Source organism: Pelodiscus sinensis, chromosome 8 (assembly GCF_052426305.1).
Source record: "Pelodiscus sinensis isolate ZL-2025 chromosome 8, ASM5242630v1, whole genome shotgun sequence".
In the NCBI taxonomy this organism is placed as follows: Eukaryota; Metazoa; Chordata; order Testudines; family Trionychidae; genus Pelodiscus; species Pelodiscus sinensis.
The window spans coordinates 2,042,341-2,053,132 of record NC_143059.1 but is presented as its reverse complement, the minus strand read 5'-3'; the positions used below and the strand labels follow the sequence as shown (position 1 = coordinate 2,053,132).

The window sequence follows — 10,792 nt, the reverse complement described above, 5'->3', positions numbered from 1 at the left end:
GTGCAGTGCAAGGGCCTCACCCGACACGGTAACATCACACATTCTAGAACACGCCCCCCCTTGGCGCGGTGCTGAGACCGTCCCTTCCAGCGCCTGCCTGAACCTACCTGCAGGAACCCCGGCCGCTGGCTGCCCGTACTGCAGCTCACCTGACGCCCCAGGCCCTGTTACCCAGGCTGTGCACTGAAAGGTATGGACCGCGCCAAGGGGGCCAGCCTAGGAACGCCCAGTCAGAGACAGCAGCACGAGCCCCCAGTGCAGAGGTTTATGGGGACTCCCTTCAGCAGCTTTTCACTTTAGCCACCTGTCAGGTAGGAAACAAAAGGGGCAGGGGGGAGCCATGTGCCGAAAACACAGCACCACAGGCAGAACTAACTACTCTAGTGCGCACTCAGCAAGTCCCACACAAAGCCAGGCCAGGCGCGTTAAGCAGCAACACGCAGGAGACCCTGCCCTGGGCCAGGCCCAAGAATCCCCAACCTGCTGCTGTTTGACTGGTAGTCACCCGCCCCTAGCAGCTGGGAGTCACCCAGGTGCCTGCCGGAGCGCTCGCTGACCACAGCAGACCCGGGCACAGAGACATGGGGGAAGGCCTCTAAGAAAACGAGTGTTTAATCAGGAAACAAGAGACGAGGGCTAAGAAACTGATTACAGGAGAGCAGGAGCCCAGCCCACAGGAACACGATTGTACAACTGAGAGTGGCCAGGGTCAGTAGGGCCCAAGCCGCTCAGCCCAGCCTCCAGGCAGCTGAGCACAGACCTGGCCTGACTGCCCAGCCTCTCCCCAGCAGCTGCTGGAGGGACTATGGAGATTGGCAGCAGGGCAACCCTGCTAGTCCTGTCTCAGCTCCTCAGCAGAAGGGCCTGGGCGCTCCGGTGGCGCCGAGCCAGGCCCAGCCTCCTGGGCAGCTCTGGCCTATGCCGCTGCCCATACAAAAGAGTTTACACGTATAAATGCCAAAATAAATATTTGCTTGAAGACAGACGCTCCCGGCCCCTGCACACACACTGCAAACCGCACGTGGGGCAGCCTCTGGGGCGCAGGGCAAAATCGAGGCTCCGCCACAAGGAAGCCAGCTCTTCGGCTTCTCGTTCCCTCCCGGCGCAGCAGGACGCGCCAGGGAAGCCGAGCGCCAGGAATGTCACGGCATCGATACGGCAGATCAGCGGCTGCCAACCAGTTCAAACTAAAATCAGGGCGAGCGTGAGGCGCGCTGGTGGGACTGGAGCTCCGCTCCCCAGGGTAGAGGCCTGCATGGCCCCGGCGGTCCGCCCGCTCACGGGGAGAAGGTGGCCATTTCCAGAGACACCCGCTGCCACAGCTCCTTGGTCTGCTTGCTGCGCTTCAGGTTCTGGAGGATGTCGTTGAACTGCATCATGCCCATGGGCGTCAGGCAGAAGGCGCTGCGGGCGCTGCGGATGGCGTTGACGAAGTCGTCGTAGTCGGCGGGCGTGAGGTGGATCAGGCGGTGGTGGATGTACTGGGACAAGGGGATGGCGTTTAGGTGGCTGCCTGCTCCCCCGTACGCGCTCAATCGCTCCCAGGGAGACAGAGCGGCCCGGGGGCTGGACGAGGGGCACTGAGTGAACAGCCAGGTCTCCTAGCAGAGTGCAGCACCAAAACCCCCTCAGCCCGCCCGCCAGACGGGCCGTCTTGTTCCTCCCAGGCCAGAATATTCGGCATCTGGCTCCCAGGGCAAGGGCCGTGGTCCTGGGACAGCGGCTGCAGGTAACCAGGGGATGATCCTTTGGGACCGTTGCAGAAACATTCCCACCAGGCCCGTGTCGTTCTCAGGCCCCGCGACACCAGAGCTGTCCCCTCACCCCACGCAGCTCCGCAGAGCAGCAGGGCTGGCTCCCTGCTGGCTGCCCTCGTGCTGCCGCCGGCCCTGCTCTCCAGCTGGGCACACGGGGCCGGGGGTTTCCACAAGCCCCTGCTCCGCCGGCCTCTGCGCACCAGCCATGAGCCTGCCAAGGGACTCCAATGGCAGCGAAAAGACCCAGGCAGAGGCAGCCAGGTGGACAGATGGAGAGAGAACCAGGAGGGGAGGGGGAAGAGGATGCAACGGAAGGGGCCCGGCGCAAGGGGCGGGGCGAGAAGGGGGGCGAGGGAAGGGACCAGCGGGGCGGGGTGAGAAGGGGGCAGCGCAGCGGGGCAAGAAAGGGGGGCGAGGGAAGGGGCGGGGCGAGAAAGGGGGCAGCGGAAGGGGGCAGCGCAGCGGGGCGAGAAGGGGGGCGAGGGAAGGGGCGGGGCGAGAAAGGGGGCAGCGGAAGGGGGCAGCGCAGCGGGGCAAGAAAGGGGGGCGAGGGAAGGGGCGGGGCGAGAAAGGGGGCAGCGGAAGGGGGCAGCGCAGCGGGGCGAGAAGGGGGGCGAGGGATGGGAAGGGGGGCGGGGCGAGAAGGGGGCAGCAGGGGGGCAGGGTGGGGCGGGGCGGGAGGGAGGGGGGCGAGAGGGGGGCGAGGGGGGGCGGGGCGGGAGAGGGAGGGGGGCAGGGGGCGCAGGGGGGCAGGGGGGGCGGGGTGGGAAGGGGGGCGGGAAGGGGGCAGCGGAAGGGGCCAGCGCAGCGGGGCGAGAAGGGGGGCGAGGGATGGGGCGGGGCGGGGCGAGAAGGGGGGCGAGGGATGGGGCGGGAAGGGGGGCGAGGGATGGGGGGAGGGGGCGGGAAGGGGGCAGCGGAAGGGGGCAGCGCAGCGGGGCGAGAAGGGGGCGAGGGAAGGGACCAGCGGGGCGGGGTGAGAAGGGGGCAGCGCAGCGGGGCAAGAAAGGGGGGCGAGGGAAGGGGCGGGGCGGGAAGGGGGCAGCGGAAGGGACCCGCGCAGCTGGGCGAGAGGCTGCCTGCAGGGGCTGCGAGCGCTCCGGGGCCCTACCTGCATGTAGGCCTGCTGGCAGCGCTGCACCAGCTGGTGGAAGGCCGGGGTGCGCAGGTGGTTGTGCACGTGGGCCGGGTTGAGCCGCTGCAGCGCCTCCATGATGATCTCCTGCAGCACGAAGGGGCTCAGCACCCCCTTGGCGGCGCCCACGCAGAACTGGTGCACGTAGTTCACCCCTGTGCAGAAGGGGAAGAGCCGGAGGCTGCCACCCAGGAGACGCAGCCCCTGGGGCCCTGCTCTGCTCGCACGGGGGGGCACGGCAGAGGGGCTGGCGGGGGAGGGAGAGGGTCCCCTTCCTGGCGCTGCTCCCAGGGGACGTGAAAGGAAACGGCCGGGCGTGGGGGGCTGGCCACCGAGCCATCAGCGAGCAGGAGGGCGGTGGCCGCAGCCCCTCCCCACGGACCCGCCTTAGGGCCTCGGCAGTCCCCAGGGCTACAGCGAGCAGCGCCGCGCTCCCGAGCTGGCAGGGGACGAGCCGTTTGCTGGGCAGCCCAGAGGGACGCAGGCCGGGGGCACAGAACCTGGCTCTGTGCTGAAGTACCACACAAAACCAGGCAGGCCCCCGAGGGCAGCCAGCCATGCAAGCAGGCCCCAGGGCGGGCCCCACAGCGAGCCTCACGCCAGTCGCTGGGGGAGCCACCCCTGGGCTCCCTGCTCCTTCACCAGGAACTTCTGTTCTTCATTGGGCGCCTCCGCCACACGGCTCCCGGTGAGCCAGGCATGTCCACAGGCTCGGGGCAGGCACAGGGCCGCAGCGGTGGCACGGGCTCTAGGTTTGTGTCCTGGACTAACACCCAGGGGTCGCTGAAAATGCCAACACAGAGCACCATGGAAACGCACAACCGGCAGATGGCTGCCGAGGAGCTGGGGCTCTCCAGCGCCCCAGGGAACGGAGGGAGAACTGGACCCGACCAGCTGTCTCCTGGTGGGCCCCGGATTCTGCCCTAGGAGAGGAGGAAGCAGGCCTTCCCTCCAGGCCCTGCATGCAGGTGAGAGCCCGACTCCCCGGCTCCTTACCCAGCTTGGCAGCCAAGCCCAGGAGCCACTTCACGTCCTCGGTGTACGGCGGGCTGCGGGAGAAGTTGTTGGGATGGTCGTTGTGAGCTCTCCGGCCAAGCATCTCCAGTGCCAGCATCCCTGCGGGAAGGGGGTCATCAGCCAACCCGCATTCCACCCGGCCCCCCGCATCTTCCCGCCCCGCCAGAGAACCCCTCCACCTGGGGAAAGGCCAAGAGCTGGCCTGGGTAGCGGCCCGCGGAGTTTCCTGGGGCTTTGCTGTATTGCCACATGGAAACATGCAGCCTTTCGGTCAAGGCAGCACGCTGGGCACTGGGCTCCAGCGGGGGGGCTACGCAAAACGGGAGTGTCTTTGTTCAGCGCAAACAGGCCGGGCCCCCCTTTGGCTCGTGGGATTAGGACGTAGCGAAGGAGGATCGTCCTCTGCCAACCAGCAGGGGAGACAGGACCTGCACTAGCGCCTGAGGACAAAGGGATGGGGGGGAGATGGAAGGGTGTGACCCAGTAGTGACGTGGGGCAGTCACTCAGGGGCCGGGTGGAGGGGCTGGCCAAGGAGAACGTCCAACGGAGACGCGTGTGGTCAGCAGGAGGTGGCAGAGACGAGTCCCCTCGTAGAGCTCCTCCCCTTCCTTCTAGAGCACTCAGCCAGACAGGAGCCTGGGGCATCCAGGGAGAAGGCCCCTCAGAGGCCCTGGGGACAGAGGCGTGCCCCGGGACCCCAGACTTGCTGGAACTGTAGTGCCATTTAATACACCAATTTGAAAAACACAAAAAAGGAAACTTACAAGTCAAACCCCTACCCCCGATAAGACACCGAGCACAGGCCACACCGACAGCCACCACAGGCGGAGAGGAGCCGAGCAGGGCTGGGGGCAGCTGTGCCCTTTAGAACACGGCACGGCAGCACGAGGCTGCAGAGGACAGGCCCTGCTCCGGGCAAAGCTCAACGCCAGTGCACTGGGCGTGCGCACACCCACAGTGGAATAGACAGGCAATTGCTCAGAGCTCCCACTCTTGTGGTAAATTCATCGGGGGTGAAGCTCCTAGCGCGGCATGAAATGCTCGTATGCGGCCTGCCCCCGCCACGGGCGCTCAGGCTGCTGCTCCAATCGGGCTCAGAACCGCTAGAGGTGGCTTTGCCCTGCCCTGCCCTGCCCGCAGTTTGCTTCTGAAACCCTGCTCTGTGTGTGTGAGCGGCTTCGAGAAAAGCCACCAGCAAGTGGCAACAGGAGTGCAGCAGCCAAGTCCCTGCTGGCTGGAGAGTGCGGACCGACCACGCCGACGCCCCAATCGAGACCAGGATGCGCAAGGAGGAGCCGGGCTGGAGAAGGGTGAGACCCGCCAGCGTGCAATTACTGCCCCGAGCACGGCACAGCAGAGACCACAGGCTCACGTGAGGACGTAACTGTCGAAGATGGGCAAGGACGGCAGCGCATTAGGACGTGTCCAACAGACTCTGCTCTCGGCCCCGTAGCAGGGAGGGCGGGGCCCAAGCTAACGCTGGCTCACGTTGCAAATCAAGGCGGCGGATTGCCCTGGAGAACAGGTTCCAGGAGTTTTTCTAAGCCAAGCCCCGTCACTGGCGGAGCAGGTTCTCCTCTGAGCACTCGTGGAAAGCGACTTCTCTGCCAGGCACCGCTGCCCCCGGCCTGTCTTTCCTGCCCCCACCTGCCGCCTTGTGTCTGTCACCCTTCCAGGAATGTCCCGTGACATTTACAACACCCGCAGGCCAGTGACCGCCCAGGGGGTTTCTGGCTAGAATCAGACACTAGAACAGGAAGGGACCTCAAGAGGTATCGAGTCCAGTCCCCGGCCCTCACAGCAGGACCCAGCACCGTCTAGACCAGCCCTGACAGGTGTCTGTGCAACCTGCTCTTCAATATCTCCAGGGATGGAGATTCCACAACCCCCCTGGGCAACTTATCCCAGCGTTTAACCACCCGGACAGGCAGGAAGTTTTTCCTAATGTCCAACTTAAACCTCCCTTGCTGCAGTTTAAGCCCAATCGTCGCTTGTTCCATCCTTAGGGGCCAAAGAAAACAATTTGTCTCCCTCCTCATTGTGACCCCCTAGTAGGTACTCGAAAACCACTGTCATGTCCCCTCTCAGGCTGCTCCTTTCCAAACTAAACAAGCCCAGTTCCTCCAGTCTTCCCTCACAGCTCATGTTCTCTAGGCCTTTCATGCATCTTGTTGCTCTTCTCTGGACTTTCTCCAATTTCTCCACATCTTTCTTGAAATGCGGGACCCAGAACTGGACACAACACTCCAACTGAGGCCTAACCAGCGCAGAGCAAAGCGGAAGAATGACTCCTCGTGTCTTGCGCACAACACTCCCGTGAGTGCAGCCCAGACTCACGTTTGCTTTTTTTGCAACAGCATCACACTGGTGACTCATTCAGCTTGTGGTCCACTCTAGCCCCTAGATCCCTTTCTGCCGTACTCCTTCCCAGACAGTCGCTTCCCATTTGGTGTGTGAGAGACTGATTGTTCCTTCCTGAGTGGAGCACTTGGCATTTGTCCTTATTAAACTTCATCCTATTTACCTCAGACCATTTCTCCAGATCATTTTGAATTACGATCCTGTCCTCCAAAGCACTCACAACCCCTCCCAGCTTGGTTTCATCTGCATACTTAATAAGCGTACTTTCTATGCCGATATCTAAATTGTTGATAAAGATATTGAACAGAGCCAGTCCCAAAAGAGATCCCTGCGGAACCCCACTTCTTATACCTTTCCAGCAGGATTGTGAACCATTAATAACTACTCTCTGAGTACGGTTATCCAGCCACTTATGCACCCACAGTAGCCCCATCTAAGTTGTGTTTCCCTCGTTTATTAAGAAGATCATGCGAGACCATGTCAAATGGCTTAGTAAAGCCTGGGTATCCCACGTCCACCGCTTCTCCCTTATCCACAAGGCTCGTTGTCCTATCAAAGAAAGCTATCGATTGGTTTGACAGGATTTGTTCTTGACAAATCCATGCTGGCTGTTCCCTATCACCTTATTATCTTCCAGGTGTTTACAGATGAATTCCTTAATGACTTGCTCCATTATCTTCCCTGGCACAGAAGTTAAACTGACTGGTCTATGTTGCCTGGGTTGTTTTTAGAGATGGGCACTGTACTCGCCCTTTTTCCAGTCTTCTGGAATCTCTCTCATCTTCCCTGATTTTTCAGAGGTGATACCTGAAGGCTCAGAGACCTCGACTATTCTAGGATGCATTAGTTGATTAGCTGTTGTCTTGCGGCCAGTTTGCCAAGAATGCATGTGGCCTTTCTGGGTGCGTGTCCATGTTTACACACATGCACGTATCAGAATCACAGAGCTAGAAGAGCCCTCAGGAGTCAAGTCCAGCCCCCCCGCCCAAGGCAGGACCAACCCAACTAAATCAACCCGGCCAGGGCTTTGTCAAGCCAAGACTTAAAAACCTCTAGGGATGGAGATTCCACCCCCTCCCTAGGGAACCCAGCCCAGCGCTTCCCCACCCCACAGGGAAATAGTTTTTCCTATTATCCAGCCTAGACCTCCCCTACTGTAACCTGAGCCCATTGCTCCTTGTTCTGCCATCTGCCACCACTGTGAACAGCCTCTCTCCAGCCTCTGTGGAACCCACTTCAGGAAGTTGCAGGCTGCTATCAAATCCCCCCTCACTCTTCTCTTCTGCAGATGAAACAAACCCAAATCCCTCAGCCTCTCCTCATGGGTATACTCTGCTCCTTCCTCCCTGGGTGCCTCCAGCATCATGGCTGGATCAGCACCAGGCACTCCCCTCTGCTCCAGAGACAGACAACTGGCTGCACCTTGACAGCTAGGCTGGGAGCAGCAGAAACCAAATCCCATTTTCCCGTGTGGCTGCTGAACACCCACTTGTCTGGATGCTGTATTTCAGTCGTCCCTGCTACCCCGACACCTGAACACCCACTTGTCTGGATGCTGTATTTCAGTCGTCCCTGCTACCCCGACACCTGAACACCCACTTGTCTGGATACTGTATTTCAGTCGTCCCTGCTACCCCGACACCCGAACACCCACTTCTCTGGATGCTGTATTTCAGTCGTCCCTGCTACCCCGACACCTGAACACCCACTTGTCTGGATGCTGTATTTCAGTCGTACCTGCCACACCTACCCTGACACCCACTTGTCAGTCGTCCCTGCCGTACCTACCCCAACACCCATTTGCCTGGAGCACTGTATTTCAGTTGTCCCTGCCGTGCCTACCCTGACTCCTGAACACTCATTTGCTGGATTACGGGACCGCGGCCACACCGCACATCCACCCACCCCTCCTGCCTGCATAGCGACAGCCGACTGACTGCTGTCAGCAGACACTGCACAGTCAGAGATGGCTCTGCTGCCACTCCCGAGTGCCTTCCCCACAGGGCCTGGCGCAGGAGGGCGAGGCCGCGGCCGGCTGTCCTTACCGACGCGGTAGGCAGAGTGGAGGTAGTGCACACCCTGGGGGCTCACAGGCTGGCTGTGCTGTTCGTCCTCGGGAGGAAAGCCCCCTGTGACAAGGGAGTTGGGCTGTGACGAAAGAGCCGTCAAGGAAGCCCCCTGGATTGCTGGGAATGTCGATCCCGCATGGACGCTCCCTACTGCAGAGAGGAAAGAGCAGATTAGCACGTACAACCTTCGGCGCCCGACTCCAAGCCGCTAACTGCCCGGGGAAAGCTGCAGACGCCCCTCAGCGGGCTGCGAGGGAGAGCAGCTCCAGGATCCCTGCTTTGCTTAAGAAACGGGGCTGGAGTCTCTTAAGGAGGGACGGTTTGCACGCAGCCCTGGCCCCAGAGCGCGCCGGGTACCCCACCCTGGGAGCCGCTCAGACTGCCCTGCCCCAGGACACGCCTTTGGGCGAAGTGGTCTCCACGCTCCCCTCCAGTCGACAAGGGCTTTGGAGCGTCAGCTGCCTCCTGTCCCCCAGCACGCTGCCCACCGGGCAGGAGGGGACAGGAAAGGGGCCAGCTTGCCAGCAGGCGCTCAGACGCCGCTCCTTCCGTCTGAGGGTGAACACCCTGGGCATCGACAGACCAACACGGGGCCTTTTGCTGGCTGACCTCCGACGTGGGCGTCTGGTTTCCCCAGCGTGGGCCTAGGCTGCGCTGCCCATGCCGGGGCCGTTTCAGCCTAGTGCGTCGGTCCCGCCTGGGATAAAGCGGGCGACTGACCCACGCGGCGTGGGGCCAGGGTACTCACTTGCGACGTTGGAAGACAGCGACAGGCCTGTCTCGGCGTGGTACGGGTGCACTGCGATCTGGGTCATGGAGGGGACGGGCACCCCAGGGAAGGACACCGCCGTAGCTGCCAGGGATGGCGTTGTTACAGAATAGGGGTACTGGGCTCCTATGAACGCTGGGTGGACACCCTAGAAAGGAAGCTGGGTAACAGTCACAGGAACAGCGGCCCATCCAGCCCAGCATCCTGTCCGCAACGGTGGCCAATGCCAGGGGCCCCAGAGGGAGCGAACAGAACTGGGAACTCCTGAGCATTGCCAGTCACCCAGCTCTGGCGTCAGAGGGTCAGGGACCCCCAGACCTCCTCGGCTAACAGCCGCCGGCAGGCCTGTCCTCCACCAACGCGCACACCTCCTTGGGGAACGCCGCAGGGAGTCCCCCAGAACCGCCTGCTGCCTAGTAACTCACTGGGTGACTTCTCACTGGTGTTACGTGAGGGGGTAACCTCTGCGTGTACCCTCCTCGCAGCCCGAGGCAGGGCAGGGCTGTTACCCCATGGAATCAAGCGACGTGTTCCATGTCACAATCTGCTGTGGCAGGTGGGACAGAACCTGCCTCTCCCGAGTTTCAGGCTTGTGCCCTCACCACGGGAACATCTGTCCTAGCTGGGCACCAGGACTAGCCAGACGAGAACCTTAGACAAGCCTGGGGCTCCAACGCCAGGAGCCTCCAGAAAGACCCCCCAAGCCTGACAGTCACTAGGAGGCAGGGGAGCCCGACACGGGGCTGACACCGTAGCTCTCTGACCCGCTCCTCCTCCCTTCCAACCCACAGGGCGGTGAACAGAACCAGGCGGACGAAGCATTTTAAAACCAGAACAGGCGCAGGAGCAAAACCGCTTCCAGCACATCCCCCTCGGCTGCCTCGCCGGCAAACGCCGCAGGCCCAGGACATTCCTGCAGCGAGCCTGGCCCGCCCCAGCCACTGCACCAGTACAAGCTGTAATGGCAGTAGCGGATACGCCACAGGCACCACCCAGCCAGAGGAACTTTACAGCTGGGAGAGATGAAGTGACTTGCCAAGGCCACCAAGTGAAGCAGTGGCAGAGCTGAGACTGGAGCGCCAGAGATCTTGGATCCCAGCCCAAACTCCTCCCTTCCAAGGAGCGGAGCGAGGCCGCTCCAGGCCACGCGGGTGACTCACCTGGGGGTATGCTGAGCCAGGCACAGGGAAGACTGCTGGGCGTGGCATGTGCTGGATTGGGTGTCCGATATACTGGGGGTTACAGGGTATATGGGTCTGCAGAGTAGTGTAGGGGTGCAGGCCCTGGGTGTGCGTATGGGCCATGGCTGGCCCGGCCATCGTGTGCTGCTGGTAGATGGTGGACCCCACCGAGATCACGGGCACAACGGTCGCCGCTGCTGTCACTGCAGCTGCCACCGTCACCGTGGTGGGCTCAGCCGCCACCCTGCTGTCCGTCAGACCACGCACGGCCTCAGAGGCTGCCCGGGCACCGCTGGCGCTGCAGCCAGTGGCTCCTTCTCGCTGTGCCGGGGTCCCCCCGACAGTCTGCTCGTACAGCCAGTACCACTGGTGTGCCACTTCAAACAGGACTTCCGGGTACACCCCTCCGCCCTTGGCCGCCTCTTCCACCGCCAGGCAGGCCTTCTCCAGCATCAGGTTGTCCTGCGACGGGGCAGAGTGGAGAACACAAGACCAGCAGCAT

At 62.2% G+C, this 10,792-nt stretch overlaps 1 protein-coding gene across 2 annotated transcripts in view; it reads right to left on the bottom strand.

Moving 5' to 3' along the window:
• Positions 1-596: 596 nt before the first annotated feature.
• ZSWIM8 (zinc finger SWIM-type containing 8) overlaps positions 597-10,792 on the bottom strand; it is a 55,947-nt gene continuing 45,751 nt past the window's right edge. For both annotated transcript variants that reach the window (XM_075934632.2, XM_089780003.1), the window contains 6 exons: positions 10,270-10,752; positions 9,089-9,257; positions 8,317-8,490; positions 3,889-4,008; positions 2,869-3,047; positions 597-1,481 (listed from right to left, as the gene is read on the bottom strand). In XM_075934632.2, coding sequence (XP_075790747.2) covers positions 1,278-1,481; positions 2,869-3,047; positions 3,889-4,008; positions 8,317-8,490; positions 9,089-9,257; positions 10,270-10,752 — 1,329 coding nt within the window. In that variant the 3' untranslated portion in view covers positions 597-1,277. The remainder of the gene's footprint in view (positions 1,482-2,868; positions 3,048-3,888; positions 4,009-8,316; positions 8,491-9,088; positions 9,258-10,269; positions 10,753-10,792) is intronic.